At 43.2% G+C, this 18,081-nt stretch overlaps 1 protein-coding gene and 1 pseudogene across 2 annotated transcripts; one reads left to right on the plus strand and one right to left on the minus strand.

The window, feature by feature from the left end:
• The first annotated feature begins 7,680 nt into the window (after window positions 1–7,680).
• On the plus strand, window positions 7,681–12,551 carry LOC134446657 (uncharacterized; annotated as a pseudogene).
• Window positions 12,552–12,573: 22 nt separating this feature from the next.
• On the minus strand, window positions 12,574–14,156 carry LOC134446656 (uncharacterized). Of its 2 annotated transcripts, XM_063195966.1 has the most exons (3): window positions 13,769–14,156; window positions 12,986–13,219; window positions 12,574–12,760 (listed from the first exon to the last, which is right to left on the minus strand). In XM_063195966.1, the coding sequence occupies exons 1-3, from the start codon at window positions 14,113–14,115 to the stop codon at window positions 12,574–12,576; spliced, it is 768 nt and encodes a 255-aa protein (XP_063052036.1). In that variant the 5' UTR covers window positions 14,116–14,156. The 2 variants fall into 2 exon arrangements, with proteins under 2 accessions (XP_063052036.1, XP_063052037.1); XM_063195967.1 differs by having other exon boundaries at window positions 12,650–13,219.
• Between the last annotated feature and the right edge of the window lie 3,925 nt (window positions 14,157–18,081).

Below are 18,081 nucleotides of genomic sequence, written 5' to 3' on the forward strand. Positions count from 1 at the left end.
CTTCCATCGCCTCGGCTATGGTGTTTAATAACTGGTAGCCAACTTTTGAGGGTTTACTAACATGAAGGCAAGTCTTGTGGTGGACACCAAGGCTAGTCGGCTATGTGCAAGCCCATGCAATGGCCATAATGTTAAGGCCTACATTTTTTTTTACCCATATCCATGAAGAATACAGTTGGACAAAACGGATGATTTTTCACTCATCTCTCTCTCTCTCTCTCTCTCTCTCTCTCTCTCTCACACACACACACACACACACACACACGCACGCACGCACGCACGCACACACACACACACACACACACAGAGGCGGACTTTCCATTAGGCAAACCTAGGCCCCAACCAAACCTGCCTTCGGGGCCATCTGTCACATCAGTCATGAATAACACACAAAAAAGTAGGCTTGATCTTAGTGTGTCATTTATGTATAGTAATCAAAGATATAGCCTACATGAGACAAATCACTAAAATAGCACCAAAATGATATGTCTGTATAATGACCTTTGAGGGCCCTATACATTTTGCAGAGGGCCCCAAAATGTCTAGATCCGCCCCTGCACGCGCGCGCGCGCGCACACACACACACACACACACACACACACACACACACACACACACACACACACACACACAGTTGAGACTCCACTCTGCATCCACTGCATATGCATCCTTGCACAGCCAATACATACTGATATTGTTGTTCAACACAATGATCATCTGAAAACCTAGCCTCATTTCCACGCCTATTAGGATAGGGTTAACTATACTAAGCTGCCATACTCTAAACCTTTCTCCCTGCCATTCCAGCCTTCTGTGCTCTTCCTTTCAATGTAATGGACAGGTGACACAAAGCAGAGGCATGTCTCTGTCCTGAAGTCGAAGCACACCACGACATCCAGGGACAGAAGCAGTGAGAGGGCAGTGAAAGTCACATGGGGCAGCAGCAGCAGCTGTTCAGAGGAGGAGATGTGTGCACATAACACCCAATGGGTCAGGTGCAGGACAATAAAAGCAATAACCCAGGTTAAGTGCATTAAGTCCACAACACTGCTTGTCTTCTGTTAAATTTAGCACTATGCAACGTTTCGACCCTCCGGTCTTCATCAGGCAAATTGAGAACAGCGACAGCCCTAACCTCTCCTCATCACAGGAGACTGTTGCATCTCTAGACATGGCACTGAGTGAGGTATAAACTTCCAGGGTCATCAACTATTAGGGTTGCTCAGCCAGAAAGCCAGAATTCATCAATCACGTTGCAGAGATGCATAACCTGGTCTGTTCCTGAGTGAACATATCAATCCACACCTTCACACCACAAATGCAAAGATATGTAATAATCGCCATCTCTGGTCTCGTGAAATCTCTCAGTGGATTGGGGCCAGAGTAATCCACAGTCATACCTGCAAACTTGTCACCTTTCGGCGAAATTCGCCGTTTTGATCTCAAAATAGGTCACTTACGTGAATCGTGTAGATCCGAAGAGTTTTTTTTTTGGGGGGGGGGGGAGGGGGGGGGTAGGCAGACAGAGAAAGACTACAGACAGATAGACTGGATAGAATCTGCTAGTCGTAGTTCTACAGACATTATGGTTGAGCGACATTCTATTGATCTTTTACTGGCTGTCCTTCCCATTGGCCGGTAACGTGTGTCGGGGGAAACATTGACCAATCAGAGCGCTAATTCAGACTGCTCAACTGGCGGCAAAACTTTCCAAGGCACCGCTCCAGTCGGAGCGAACAGCTGATGAAACGGTGGTCGCGAAACACATATCCCCCCCTGTCATTATCTTCTACCTTGGTACTGTCGCTTTACTTTTACAAATGACCGCTGTCCAAATCACCGTTTCAAAGGACCAAGGTAAATGGGATCTGAGCAGGGTTTGGGAATTGTGATTTGTCTCATTAGCTAAGCTTGAAAAATAAATAGCCCAACGGCAGCAGTTCTGCGGTCCTAACATGGATGTTTCGCTTTATTTGAATTGAGGGCAATATCTCAATGCTTTGTTTTGATCATTTTGACCAAAACGGTATTGAATACTTCAGAGTGAGAAAATGTGTTAGAATGACGGTAGGCAGGGCCAGACTGCGCTATAAATTGGCAGATTAGAAGAGAACTAAATTCGGTTCCCTATGTCAGATCATTTAACCGGGAATAGCGAGAGCCCACGTACACACTCGATGAAACCTTCATAAACGTCAGAGGAATGCATAGCAATAGCTATTTGTCATGCCCCCTCCCCTCAATAGCTATATGATTATCATGATTTTAATGTTAGCCACCAAGGACATAGCCTAGGCCTACTATCTAAATAGCCTACTAACCTAGATGGCATCTGTTATCTTTTTCTACAATCTATATAAATAAATAAATCTTCAAATAGTACAACACCATTTTATTGGGGAAATGCATTCGACTAACCTATTTTATTATATTATATTATTTTATATAGGCCTAGGTAGTTATATTATAGGCTACTTTTTCCTATTATTTACCCTCTTTAGCCAAAAACAACAAATGCTTTAATTTCATAGTCAATTGCAGTGGGGCTCGAAGTTAACACAACCCCAAGTGAGCATGTGCTCCCTCCTTTTGGCTGGTAAATAGGACAACTTCAATTTTGACAGGTGGTGAGTGCAGAGGCGCTTCTTGTCACTAGGTCAGATAGGCCGCCGCTTGGGGCCCCCAAACTAGATGGTGAATAACAGCTAAGACTTCAACAGTAGTTGTTGAATTTTCGCTTGGGGTCCCAGCTTAACCTAGAATTGCCTCTGGGTGAGTGTATGTTTGGCTTGTAAGACATAGATTGGCTGGTGAGGAATAAAATAATTTCAGAAGTCTGTTTTCTAATTGTGTAGTAAATAAAATAGTGTCTTTTTCCCTGTTCTTTTTTTTTTTGTGGGGGGGGGGTCGCCGCGATTAGTTAGTCACCTTTTTCAACCCTCCTGAGTTTGCAGGTATGAACAGTGTCTGTCCACTCCTTTCACACAATACCTAGAAGGCAGACATCACAAAACACGTCTCATGCCTCAAGTATTATATTTTACTCAGACTTGTCATAGATTGTGGTTTTGAAAAAGTAATGAAAATCTGTTAACAATGTTATTACATTACCAAAGTCCACTGGAAGACTGACTAGGTGGGATCTTTTCCTTCTGCCGAAGACTAGAGTAAGTAAATATTCCATAGTTGACAATGACATGAGCACAAGATGATAATACGCTGCCATTCTTCCTTCATTTGCACAATGTTTTTCTTTTGGTTGTACTTTTTGAACAGAATGTGGTCCCTTATGTGGGTATGAGCTACAGCATGGGTGGGCAATTATTTTGGCCCAAGGGCCGTATTGGGGTAAGAATATGGCCGAAGGACCAGATTGCAGGTAACTTGTGTCAATAATGAGAAATAATGTACGCTGACATAACTTTTTGGCTATTTCATTCCTGCACATTGTAATGAAATGTGCTTAGATGTATGCTGTAGCTTGGTTAACCCCTTAGCGCAGCACCAATGTTATAACCTTACTGTCACCAAAATTGTAATATCTATGTCTTAATCTGTTACTTATGGCTCTCGGCACTGTCATAGCAAGGTTGTTATGATGTAGTTGAGTATTTTCAACAAATAGTGAATAGGCCCGCCGGCGACCCCTGCTGCAGTAAGAGGCTACACTCAAAACCACAAGACCCCTGATTTAAATAATGTTGGATGACAGCATAATATTGGATTTTAAAGTGGTCTTTCTTGGTCTTTCTTTGCGGGCCAGATGAAATGGCTCCACGGGCCGCATGTGGCCCCCGGGCCTGAGTTTGCCCACCTCTGAGCTACAGTCATCCTTGCGCTCCTATTAGGTTACATTATTGAGCATTAAATAATTCAGTGTTACACTGTACTTTTCAGCTTGACTGTTATGTTGATTAGGCTTACATGGGAAGTATGTGACATTTTATTTTGTAGTGGGAGTGGAGTCTGATGTCCCTGCAGCAGCACAGAAGAACAGGAAGAGATGACATCCAGGGTGGCCTCTGGCCTGGCTAAGCTCTTCTGTTGCTGCAGGCCTCAATTATTGACCTCTAGTGGCAGAAGGAGGGCACCGCACTGCAGAGCCCGAGCCAGTTACCCGGGCGCCGCCCTAGCGGTGAAGCAGCGCATTCGGCTCGGCTACACACAACAACGAGTTCTGAGGTCTATGGCAATCAGGCAACGGGCCAGTAGCTCCTGTCCTCGTGGGATGTACAGGGCTACTTTTACAGCACACAAAATCAGTTGATGGGCGACCTGAGCAAAACACTGCTGTTCTGCCAACTGACGTATATAGAAATTGTTCTGCCATCTGGGACCATTGTGTTCTGTGTAATTTACGCATGGAGTACAGTATAGCAGTTTCAGCAGGTGCAGTCAACCCGGCGCCCATCACCATCCCCAAAATGAATAAAATGACCACTTCAATAAATTCTGATTTGGTTGTGGGGAAAATTGGTATGTCTCAACTATAGTAAGTTATCAAAACTGCATTATGTTTCCTTAGTGAATGTCAACTTTGATGTCCATGTATTAGATGTGAAATATTTAATATATCCTATCTATATCCTAAATATCCTATCTATATCCTAAATATCCTATCCTCGCGTCAACCTCTCAGGGCCCGTATTGGATGCTCGCACCAGGGCCCGTGACTGACTTGTTACGCCACTGATACGACTGTGCCAGTTGTATAAGAGAAGGAAATGCACTTTAGCGTCTAATGAAGATACTGTAGTCAATCATAAAGGTCAAAAATGTAATGGATTTTAGTCCAAGACTTATGCCAATGGAATAAAGCACTACAACCACAAGCACTGAAAGTGAAGAGTTCAGATGCAAAACCCCCTAAGTGCCATTTCAGAAAATAATCTTAATTCATTTTTATTAACTACAAAGCTATCAAAATTGCACATTTTTTAATTGTATTTATGTAATATAACTATTTATATGTATTATCAAGTACATGAATGTAAACCAAACCAACAACAGGGTTCTCTAAAAATATAGAAGTGCAGGTCTTTAGAAATGTAGTTAGGGGGTTTTGCATCTGAACCCTTCAAGTGTAGCTCTGTAACACACTTGGCCGTTCCTCTCATTTTATAGAACACAGTTTGGCTAACTTACTATGGACGACCTTGGTTTAAAGGTCGTACTCCTTTGCACATTGTAAAATTTACAGCCGGTGCATAATAGGCTACCTGTAGTGCTAATAGAAGAGGTTTAATACTGGCAAAACACACACACACACTCTTACAATAAAATGACTCAGGTGATCAACTGAATCAGAAAACATAATCTACCCATATAACTTGAGAAAGGTGTCTGACGAAGAGAAAAGCTTTTAAATTAAATGGTCGCACAACATGGTTGCACTCTGTCTGCATTGATCTCTTTGATTAAAAAGTATACCTCTGCAATGATATTTTCATTTTTTTTTATTTCACCTGTGATCGAAGGAGCCCAACCTATATCAGGTGTGCATAATTATTAGTCAACTTTGTTTTCCTCTGGGAAAATTGCCAATGTGTTCACAAAGGAAGTGCCAATGATTGAGAAGAATTGAAGGTGAAACTACCAGAAAACTATTACACTGCAGTGCTGCTGAACTGAAACGTGCATTGAGTGTTTAAAATAACACATATTCAACATAAAGAGACATGGAGAATAGACAGGCTGGCAGGCCGACAAGATGTAAGACAGGCTGAAGCCCTACAACCACTCAACAAGAGACTGGGTCAAGAGGAACAGATTTTTCAATGCCAGTGGGTAGATGTCACATGGACCTTGGGTTACTTGACCAACTGTGTTTGCAAAAGTGAAGTGAAAGTGAAAGCCCATCTGGGAAAGTCCAACTCCCATTGTCACTGTGACACAGCACACAACGAAATTGCATTTATGCCTCACAAGGGGGCAAGGGCGCAGCCAGCTATGCGGTGGGACGAAGATGGGAAGATGGGGCAGAGCACCAACTTGGCTGCAACTTTTGGGCTACAAGTCCGATGCCCTATCCGCTTACACATGACTGCCCAACCGCTTACCCATGACTGCACTCAGTAACCAAGATCTTGATGTAATCTAGAAGCCTACTGAAGCCTGTGCAGTAAAAATGCAGAATGTATTGTCCAGGGGCCAGGGACAGAGGGGGGGCAGATCATGTCCTCAGTACACTATATGCATTGGATGGAGGCTCTTTGACATGAAATTGTCCTGGGCCAGGCCAAAGCTGTCCACAGTCCTGGTTGTGTGTGATTGTAACTGGGCCCACTGAGCCATGCTGCTGGTGCTGCCGCTTTTTCTTCTTCTTGCCACTAGAAGGCAGGCCTACTGCATGAGCTAGTCACCTCACTGGGTAAAGAGATAAGAGAGGAGCTGGGTGTTTTTTCTTTCCTGAAGGGGTAAACAAAGACACTGGAAGCACTTTTCATGATATTATTTAATTAAGTCATTTTTGCAAGAAATTAGAAAAAAGCTACAGCTTTATGGCAGGTCCCCTGCAGTTGGCACTTGGCACTTCCAGGTGAGACAGGACAAAATGAGTTGAAGAAATCATGCTATGGAATTTATGTACAGAATAAAAAAAGAGAACACTTTGAAATGACAATTTTCCAGAGTTTACTACTTATAGGCATGTCTTTGAGTAAAATGAACATTGTTTCATTCTATAAACTACTGACAACATTCCCTCTGAATCACGAATTAAAATTTTGTAATTTACAGCTTTCATTTGCAGAAAATGACAAATTGTCAAAATAATACAAAATATGCTATGTTTTTAGACCTGACAAAGGCAAAGAAAACCAGATGATATTCACTTTAAAATATATATCATATTAGTAATGTTTTAACTTAGGAAGAAATTAATAATTGGTGGAATAACTGATTTTAATCACAGCTTCCAATGGGTTTGCTTTCCAGCAGTCTTTCACTTTGCTCTTGAATGACCTATTCCAAGTCTGGTGCAAGAATTCAAGTTGCTGAGCTTGGGTTGATGGTTAGTGACATTCATCTTCCTCTTGATCCCATTCCAGAGGTATTCAAGGGGGCTCAGGCCTGGAGTTTGGGCTGGCCATGACAGTGTATTGATCTGGTGGTCCTCCATACGCTCCTTCATTGACCCAGCTGTGTGGCTTGGATCATTGTCATGCTGATAAGTCCTCAGAGTTCGTGGATGTTGGTTCTGTTTTTGTTGCAGCATTGCCATTTTTCCAATCCTCATGTTACTCTGTGTAGTTGAAGGTGAATACTAGAGATGCACCGGATCCGGTTCCGGATCCGGAAAAGGCAGGATAATAGGGTTTTTCACAGGATCCGGATCCGGCAGGATCTTAAGCAGTGGATCCGGTATCCGGCAGTTACCTAAAAATCAGGATCTGGTGCATCTCTAGTTTTTACGTAGCCTAGGCTTTTCAGTCAGTCTTTCACAACCCCAATCACTGCATGGAGTGAGAGCCCTTTGGAAGCGGCCGTTGCAGGCAGTTTGTCAGTAAGCCAATGAGTCTAAAAAATAGTTTGAGCCAACGTAATAAAAAGGGCCCACGTGTGTGAGTAGACTATGTATTTTCAACCCTTTCGTAGGATCCGGTATCCGGTTCCGGATCCGGCAGAATCTTAAAGAGCAACGTTCAGGTTAATTTTGTAGCCTAATTTGAACATAATTAGGTCAAAATAGCGTAACAAAACATACTACGAGGGGATTGAGACATTCACACCAACAGTCAGCACGAAATATAGCGGAAGGTTTGCCAATTTCAGGTTATGGCCTGCAAACACGCCCTCTGGGGCGGCGCGTTCTGTGACGTAGCATCAGGGGAACGCCTATTGTTTTGGTTTAGCTCGTGGTAGTTGTCAGTCAGTTGTAGTCAGTTAGCAGTGTTTTCAGTGAGAGATTTTTATCGACGTTTTGCGATTCGACCATGGTCAACATTTGTGTTTGCGCTGGATGTGCCAACTCGAATGTCACTGGACATCGTCTTCATGGCTTTCCGAGCAGGAAAAGCAAAAATTTCCGAGCGTGGGTCCGTTTTGTACAGATGAAGAGAGCGAACTTCTCTGCAGCTTCTGTTACAGCTCACACAGTCATCTGTGAGCAACATTTCACTACAGACGACTATGAGAAAGGGGACGTGATGGAGCACCTCATGGGATTTCGTAAAAAAGTGGCTGTGAGACTGTGTAAAGAGGCCGTTCCCTCCCTCCATTCATCGGCTTGTCAGGCAAATGACCCCAGAGCTACTGGTGGGGAAGCTAGCTCCAGCTCTGGTCAGGCAAGGAGGAGTGATGCTGCACGAAGGAAAAGAGAGATCATCGCCGCTGTAAGTAAGTCCTGCCATAATATTTATGTGTATACTTAATCTCTACTCTTTAGTCACTTGTAACTGTCTGATGAAATGAATTACTGTCAGTTTATTGACAGAAACTGGATACGGTAGCTTATAGCTTGCTATGTTCCAGTGATTCGAAATGTGAAGTCGCGAGGCTATAAGCTTCCCGCCCGTGTTACTAAACGGTAGTCGAACACTTTCTAGTAAATGCTTCGGTGGTTTTACACGCGCTTTGCCCTTTCCCCTATGATGAAAATCTTGCTGACATTGAAACTGTCAGTGGACTATATGTCACACAAAAGTAGTCTGCCATCCTCCAGAACGCCTTGCTTTGTTTACACATACACGTAACTACATTTGCGGACTGTCTTCTATCTCGAAGCTCTTCTGAAGTTTATTTTATGACATTTTGTACTTTTAGGCCTTAGAAGAAAATGTAGTAGCCAACGAGGATGACACCTGTCCTACTGGAGACGCAGAGCCTGTCGATGATGTGGAATCGGAGCTAGTAGTCCACCGCGAAACACAGTGTGACATTAGACGCACCCATCGTTCAATAGGTAAAGTGATTCATAGTAATTCTTCTGCCCTCAGCTGTAGAACCCTTCACATTGATCTAAAGTTTCTAAAAACAATGAGCCACATTGGAGACGGCGGTGAAGTCTCCTGGTGTTTATTTTGGATGTATCACAGGAAGTTTATCATCACTAAGGAAACGAGCTGAACTGATTATTTGAGAATGTGCTTGTAAATGTCACTAGATGGCAGTGTCTAACCACATACTGAAAAGTTTTGAAAACCCAACACCATACGCAGGGCAGAACAGTAATTCCTGCCCATGCATGAATTGCATGCAATGTGAATGTACAAAAATGTGGCAATCTTGTAATGATGAGACGCAATGTGTGACACCCCATGTATTTATGAAACCATAACTGATGCTGACTGAAGATTTGCCTGAAATGCTACAGATTGTAGTTTTAATGAAGTTGGTTGTTTCATCCGTGTTGAATGAAGTTCTTTTTCTCAGATGTGCAGGTAGTGTTGAAGCCTCAGATGGTCAGTGTGGAAACCCAGACAGAATCTGATGGATGGCGGTCAACACCACTGGTCAGTCCGGAACACAGTGAAGATGAATTATCAGATGCTATGGACAAGTCTGGGGATGTGTCGTGGAATCCTGATGAAGACATGCTGAGTGAGTCGTCTGAGGAGGAGGAGGGAAGCGCAGCTGGAATCTCAGTGTACCAATGACGAGTATGTAGCTTTCCTTTGTTACAGGAACTTTTCATATTGAGCCTGTCACAATGTCATTGTCATAGACATAGAATGACCATGTGTTCTCTTTCGCTTTTAATCAGTGATACTGACAAGTTCATTGTTGGGAAGGAGCAGCTCCTGTCATTGTTCAGCACGTGTCCGGCATGTGGTGAAGAAAGCCAGGGGCGCATAATATTCCAGCAAGGGACATACATAAAAGTTCAGCAGGTAAGATCTTAGTTGAATGATGAGAAGCTCAGTTCTAACTTGTGAATGCAAAAATGTTCAGGTTTATAGTCGTACTAATATACTACCCTTCTTCTCAGTCATGTGGAAACTGTGGCCATCAGCAAAACTGGCAAAACCAACGTATGCTACACCGAAACATGCCTGCTTTCAACCTTACACTTAGTGGCGCCATCCATTTTACTGGCTGCATGGCTACCCAGACCATAAGTATGCTTAAGTTGTTTGGACTGCAATGCATTAGCGCCCCCACGTTTTTTCGGCATCAACGCCTCTACACGATCCCAACAATTATAACTGCCTGGGAGGAGGAGAAAAAGGAGATCATCCGAGAGCTCAAAGAGCTTGATGGTGGACTGGTCCTCTCAGGTGATTGCCGGTAGGTAGTTATATGCATGTTGTATGTATGTCCTTGATGAAGAACAAGGAAAAGTGTTTTAGGACTAACTTATGAGTTCAACCGTTTTTTTGATATTTTTAGATCGGACTCCCCTGGACACTGTGCAAAGTATGGCAGCTACACATTGATTGAAGACCGAGTCAATAAGGTGTTGGATGTACAACTCGTCCAGGTACGTCCATGTCACAGACTTAAAAATGAGGTGTTTCATGTAGATCAGTGGTTCTTAACCTTATTTTCTTACTTCTACACGTGTATAGGCACTAAAAATGATTTAAGTGATTAATTACAATAAGACATTAATCAATATCTTAATGACTTTAAATGGGAACCAAAACGTGTTTTCATTTGGTTTTGATTCGGCGTAACCTTAATGTTCCCGTTTTCATCTGGTTTTCCAGAGTTCAGAAGTCCCTAGCAGCTCATGGTGTGAGCTAGAGGGGTTGAAGAGGAGCATCCAGTCTCTGAAAGAGCAAAACATGCAAGTCTCCACTTTGATCACGGACAGAAATCGACAGGTACATGCTCGGACAGCCTGACCATAACTTGCCCTTCTGGAGCACATCTCAATACACTCAAATGAACAGTTTCAGTCAAGTAATTTACACTGATTTGCTTTCCTATTGTAAGGTGGCCAAATGGGTCCGGGAGCAGATGGCAGAAACAAGCCATTTTTTTGACATTTGGCATATCGGAAAAAGTAAGTATGTGCTATATTGCTAGTTCTGGTCAGGTGTAAAGGTATGAGTTCACATTTACTAATAGTTTGTGTTTCTGCTTTGGAAAAGGTGTTCAGAAAGCACTGGATGCTGGCGCAAAGGAGAGGGGGTGCGAGGACCTAAGCCTTTGGAGGCCCGCGATAATTAATCACCTCTACTGGACGGCTGCTTCCACCCCTTCAGGAGATCCGGATGTGATGGAGGCGAAATGGACCAGCATGATCCACCATGTGCAGGACATTCATCATCATGAAACGCCTGCCTTTCCTAGCTGTGCCCATCCGCAATTGGAAGGGGAGGCACGTGACAAGGAGTGGCTGGAACCAGGTAAACTCACAACACTTTTTGTTGACTTACTTGTGTTAATTCAATATGCAATTAAATTGTTGCAAACATTTCTTCAGATGATTATTGAAAATCTGCACTGTCTGTGTGTACATGTGTTTTGAACAGGATCTGCTGCTGCTGTGAAGCTGGAGAGCATTGCAGCCAAAAAAGCCCTGCTGAAGGATGTGAGAAAATTGTCACCCCAGCACCAGACCTACTCTCTGGAGGATATCACTCCTCATCCTACGCTTTGCGCCAAAACATACTGGCTTCTCCTATCTGGGCATGTTTAGCAGGTATGCAATGATGACATCAAATATGTCTAAAGCTAATGCAGGGACAGTATCACACACCACTGAAAAATAAATATGCCATTTAAGCATTGCCTTACCGCAGTGTTTCCCAACATATGGGTCACCAAAGGGAATAAAATGATAACTAACGAGTTTTGGTATCATGTGACTCCCTCTCGTGCATGCCTTACGCCTGTCTGAACTGACAACGTTCACCTTGTTCTTTTATTTGCAGTTGCATTAGACTGAGCATATCCGTTTTGTGTACCAAATGTACTTTTCAGACTGCTGTTGGCAGCACTGCACTTTAACTGCAATAGTGGCAGAGATGTGGCACGGACCAGTACTGGAGAGGCACGCTACGCAGTCCGGTACCCTCGATTCAAGAAAGGTGGCTGGGTGGTCCGTCCAATTGTGGAAAAAGCATCTTATGGTGAGTAGATACATTTGGGTTTCCAATGTCTATACAGTAATCCAAATAGAAAATAAAAAATTCTAAGAGCCACAGTCACCTTGAGCGACCACATCCTCTGAACATGAACACTGTATCTCTTGATCTTAAGAAACGCTTTCAATCTTCCTGATGCTTTGAAATACTCAACCACTATCCTTCCAGACTTTATACATTGAAAAATTAATACACTAAATTTATAGAGTAAATTGTGTATGTGAACAATTATAATACATTGTATTGTATTCATGTTATTCTTTATTCTTCTGAAGGTTACGCTTCACAACTGATGACATCCCTGGAGGAGGGGTATACAAATTCACCACAGGCCCTCCAAGACAGAAGTGCTCTTCTGGGTTCCACTGCACCACCTCCCCTCACCTCTTCTCTCCAGAAGATTGCCAAGGATGAAGCAGTCGGACAACATATTCAACGGCACTCACGCTTCAGCACTAGCGGCACATCTCAAGTGTAGACTCCAAATACAATAAATGTAAAACTACTGAAACCGTTTGTGCATGTGAATGTCTTTATTTTATTTAAAAGAAAAAGAATCCTCCCCATGATCAGCCCATTCAAAACCTTTATAGGTCCCTCCTTCCTCTGGGTAATGCCTCCTTATTGCAGCCACAACGCATGCCGGAATAGGTTTTCGTATCTGTCGACCCAAAGTGCCATATGCCCAGCGGACAATCTGTCGGTATGCTGTGTATCGATATTGCCTAGGGTGGGAAATTACAATTTTCATCTTACTATTGCAATTTCATGGTATTCATTACAATTAAAGTTGACAGTTACAATGACTTTTGCTACACAACTTAAGGACATGGTAAACTCCTGTATGCATCAGTCAATCAGCATCAGTGCCACAAAGATGTTGGTGTAAGTGGATATGTGTTATTAGTCTATAGAAACATTATCTGTGAAATGCTTTGATGGAAACATACTCTGGTTTGGTGGTTTGGAGAGGACCATGTTCTTGTTTGAATGCCAAATATGCCACCTCCAGCACATAAGGGTCAAGGCACACACCCTGGAAACCAGGACGACGCGTCAGGCAGGTAATGTCTCTGGTAATGTCCTCTGGGAGCTTCTCAAGAAGAGCGCGATATTCCTCTATCTCCCTGCAACACACGCTCTCCAACGCCGAGGTCATGGACTCGCACTGGGTACAAAGGCACCTGTCAAATAAATGTGCATAGGTCATTAACTCATTGTGTTAGGTCTACCTTAAGTCGTTTGTGGACCAACATAATCATTGGAGAAGGTAGAATTGAAATATTGTGGGTGGCGGAAGAAGGGTTAATTTGACGTCAAGTAGCTTACAACGCATTGTGCTTCTGTTATTGCGCAGATTAGGCCTAAAGCAGGTTACCAGACGACAGCGTTTTTTTTTTTCACTTCACTGATCACGAAGTCCATAACAGTAAACACAACAAAACCTAAAGCCACGATTTCAGTCCTCATGTAGAACTTGTTAGTTGTTAAAAACATCATCACAATGAATCTGTTCAGGAATGATCCTTATCGGGGGCGTGCCAGCTAGTAGATAGGCCAGCTGATATTTCTGGCATTTAGGTTGTGCAATCGCGCCGCATAGCCTACTAGAAGACTGTTGTTGGCTTAAATGTAGGCTATCATTAGCCTATACGTGTATATATATTTTTTTAAAGAAAAAAAATATATATACAGGGGCTTAAAAGGCGTAGGCCTAGGCTACGGTCACTTACCAGGACACCTGCTCCACTCTCCACTGGTTTTCGATGCTCCACATCTCCATCTCTCTCCTGTGACCATTTATCCTTCCCATGACCGGCCCCGGCGTCTGGCTCTGCCCCCTTTCTCGTCTTATTGGCTCGTAGTTGTACGCCACAGGTCCGTCGTACTGCACAAAACCTCCAAACTCTTCCTCGTACTCCTCCATATTTTTCCAGTATTCTCTCAGCTTAGAACGTGTTTTAATATCAACGTTCCCCTGAGGCCACGTCACAGTCGCCAAGGGGATTTTTTTCGACCAAGAGCGTAATCTTATACAATTTTCTCCAAAAGCACTTTTTATAGCGTATTTTTGTGACATTAATCAACCGAACCATACGTTTACACTATGTTACTATTCATTCGTCCACAGCAGTCTTTAACCTGAATGTTGCTCTTTAAGCAGTGGATCCGGTATCCGGCAGGATCCTAAAAATCAGGATCCGGTGCATCTCTAGTGAATACCCAATCTTTTATTGTTGTTGTGCCATTTGACAGTTTCAGGAGCAATTAGAATTTTTTTTTTGTTAAAGTTACAGTATGAAACACACATAAATACAAAATGTTGTTATTATTTGTCACTGACCCTAATGTCTAAGCCTAATGATGCCATTCATCATCATCATCATCCTCATCATCTTCATCTTCATCATCATCATCACCATAAGCTATAACGAAATTCAGACATATTTGGCAACCTGAAACAGTCTCCTCGCTTCCTTCAGTTTCCTCTCCCCCTCAGTCTGCCTGGTGCTGCTGCTGCTGCTACTGTTGTTACTGCCTGATGTATTTGCATAAACCCTCGACTAACAGCGGCCCAAGAGATTCTCTGCATATGTTTTCACTCTACTTAAAACGCACCTACGCACAATGTACGGTAATATAAAGTCTCTGATGTAGCAGCCTTCCTGCTGAGTGAATGTCGCGGGTGACCGTGTTCTGCTTGTTGGTATATTCATGTCCTAATAGTAGTGGTTTTGCAAGAAACTAATGACTCTCTTAGGTCACTTGTGAAAAAGGAGGTGCTATATATACAGTCCTGGCTGGCACAAGCTTCAATATATGCAAATTGATGCTGTTGGTTTATAAGGAGATGATAATGCTGGGCAAATCCGGTAGTCTTTTCTATGGATCACAAAAAAACTCAAAAAGGTTGTCAGACTGCTAAATACCAAACCAAACATGGTGACGCAAGCACTGTTCATTACGTCTATAAGCAGTGGAACATATCAAATGACGTGAAAGGTACTTTCACACTTTTTTTTTAACTTTACTACAGCTGCAGACTCAAGTCAACTTAAATTAATCTACTGTCAGACGTGAAACAACCTCCAAATTCATGCATCATATTGAAGTGCTTCATACGGTTATGAATTTATCATTTTTCGGTCACTATGACATGATAAACTCACATAGATACAGTATTGTATGATCACCATAGAAATCCTTTAGTTCATGTCGTAAGCCCTGTTAAATTTCAAGATGGGAAAGAAAGTGTCTGGGTCTGTCATAAACACAAGAGCCACAAGAGCCCTGATGCATTTCCTGTCATTCTGGCATGTGCTTGTATAGGTCCCTGAGCCATGTCATCCTGGACCCTGAGTGCGTTACAATATGCGACATTGCTTCCTCCACTTATCATGTGTGTGTGTGTGTATGTGTGTGTGTGTGTGCGTGCGTGCGCGCGTGCGTGCATGTTTGAGAGAGGGGGGGGTGTCGTACTATGCACTTAATCTCTGCTGCACTTTAAGTGGGATGGGGGGGCTGGGGGGGTCAAGCACTGGTGTCACTTTTACCTCGTTTTGCACTTTACTTGGAAACCTGCTACTACTAAGTATTGTACCCCAAACACAATTTCGTTGCCTTTTTGACAATGACAATAAATTCTTGAATCTTGAATCTCTTGAATCATCACTGACCACAGCATTATATTTCAATATCTTGCAAAAGCTAAATTCTAAAGCCTTCTTCTCATTTGCAATTGGGATGGTGAATGAAAAACAGTCCCTCAAAAGTTGTTGTGGCTAGGCTGACAGCTGGGAAACTTTATCGGTTTCTCCACGGAGGAGGGGCCAGGAGGTGGGGCGAGGAGACAAGCACAAGTGGAGGAGGCAAGGTCGCATATTGTAACGTACTCCCTATCTCAATGCCCAGTGTTCTAGCCTTGCTAGGACGTGAAACGCCCAGTGATTGGATACCCACCAAAGAGTATCCAATCACTGGGTGTTTCACGTCCTTGCAAGGCTAGAACACTGGGCATTGAGATAGGTGTGTATTCCAATATGCAGACTTGTGCTTGTGGCTTGTCCACTTGTGCTTGTGGCCTTGCATGTTGCTGATGCCCCGCCTCTGTGGAGAAAACAATAAAGTTTCCCCACTGTCAGCCCAGCCACAACAGTTTTTGGGGGACTGTTCTTCATTCACCGTCCCAATTGCAAATGAGGAAAGGACAATAGTGCTTTTGCAAGATCTTGCCGGCCGCGTGGATGAGCTTCTCTACTGCCACCTGCTGGTAGATCAGGTCCTTGGAGGCGCAGACAGCGTCCATCATGCCTGAGAGCTCCAGGGAGCGGCTGGCCACCGGGCTGGGGACCTGCAGCTGCACCCTCACCGTCTGGATGGCATGCAGCTTGGACGACCGGTATAAACTGATTCCTGTGGAAGTGTTGATAATGTTTTCCATCATGAGAAAGGCAGATTTGGCTGAATTGGGCCGAGGGTTTAAGTGTCACTGTTCAAGGAAATGCACTTAAGGCACATGTACTCTGGTGTAAATTCTAGGATTTTCTAACTTTTATACGCCAATGTGTTGTCTGTGTTCATCTAAGCCCGTATTACCTTGTGTATGCCCTCATTTCCAAAGTTGTATTGGGAAAAATGGATCTGATAAATGTATTGTAATGTAATGGAACAAAACACACGGCAGAGGATTATAGTCTTATGTGAAGATAATCCGAGATCAGAGTTCAGAATTCCTTGGAAAATTTGCTGAGAAAACAGCACATGCAGAATTCTATGCAGAACATGCATATATAATACAAGTGCACATTTCTTCCCAGATGCGGTTGAAGTTCTCCCTCTCTGCGTGATTCTTGAGGTCCTCGTAGAGTTTGTTGAGCAGCACTGAACTGCTTATGTGCGAGTTGTCTGCCAGTCGCAGTCCATCACCCATCTCTGGCACTGTTTATGCCACTTCCAGAACATTCTTAAGCCCTACATAAATGAATAACAAATGACAAAAATCATACACAGAACTCCAAAATGTGAAAGGGATTTAAGAACTCTTGGAGTGGTGATGCTGTGGTGAAGCACACTAATGCACCTGACCTGACCTCATATGGGCTACATGCAGGGCCGTAACTAGACATTTTCAAATACTGGGGTCAAAATGTGTGCTGTAGGCCTACTGCGTACTGTAAATTTAGAATGCCTCAAACACTTCAATCAAACTCTTAAGTTTGTTTTCATTATTCACTGCCTTGAGGATAAATGGGGGTGGCGTATGCAGACTGAATTTATCATTGTTGATCATTTATCGAATTTCCTCATAAAGTTTACATTACTGAAAAAAATACAGAGGACATGACCTCTGTGTCCTCAATGGTAGTTACGGCCATGGCTACATGCATTGCCCTAGGGACTGCAGGTTCGAATCCGGCCAGGGTCATTTCCCAAGCCTACCCCATCTCTCATCCCCACAAGCTTTCTGTCTGCTCTCATAACGTCTCATCTGAATAAAGGCAAAAAGTCCCAAAACCCAAAAGAGTCCTTCATATGAAATGTTTTGATTTCAGTGTGCGTTTTCATTCTGGTTAATGTCCTTGAGCCCATAATAGGGATGGGCACACACAGAGTCCAACAACTTGGTAATGACAGTCATAAAAATGCACACTGAGAGCTACAAAATATAAGAAGGTTTTAACAACTGTCATTGTGTTGTGCTTTCATTTCAGTGCAAGGATTTTTATTGTTGTTCATCTACATCTCATTGCTTTTCCATTTCTGTGCCCTCTGAATAATCTGTTGAATAAAAGTCTTCATCTATCTACATCAGGGACACAGTCTGCTCTCCGGAGCCTATCACCTCACACATTCTCGCCATGCCAGGTCTGAAGATAAGGAAACAGTGTTTACCTCAGCTGTCCTTGAAAATGCTAGAGCAAATCATTATATGACAGTGTGTGTGTGTGCGCGCGTGTGTGTGTGCGCGTGTGTGTGCACGCGCGAGTGCAGTAGATTGGTATCACATCTTACTTTCTGTCTATCTGTACTTTTGAGCTGCCAGTCA

Source organism: Engraulis encrasicolus, chromosome 4, assembly GCF_034702125.1.
Source record: "Engraulis encrasicolus isolate BLACKSEA-1 chromosome 4, IST_EnEncr_1.0, whole genome shotgun sequence".
Classification (NCBI taxonomy): domain Eukaryota; kingdom Metazoa; phylum Chordata; class Actinopteri; order Clupeiformes; family Engraulidae; genus Engraulis; species Engraulis encrasicolus.

Coding starts and splice junctions, on each gene's coding strand:
- LOC134446656 (XM_063195966.1), bottom strand. CDS start 14,115: ATGTCACAAAAATACGCTATAAAAAGTGCTTTTGGAGAAAATTGTATA. Junction 13,220..13,768: donor AGAGTGGAGCAGGTGTCCTG/GTAAGTGACCGT, acceptor TTTATTTGACAG/GTGCCTTTGTACCCAGTGCG. Junction 12,761..12,985: donor CTCCAAACCACCAAACCAGA/GTATGTTTCCAT, acceptor TTCCCACCCTAG/GCAATATCGATACACAGCAT.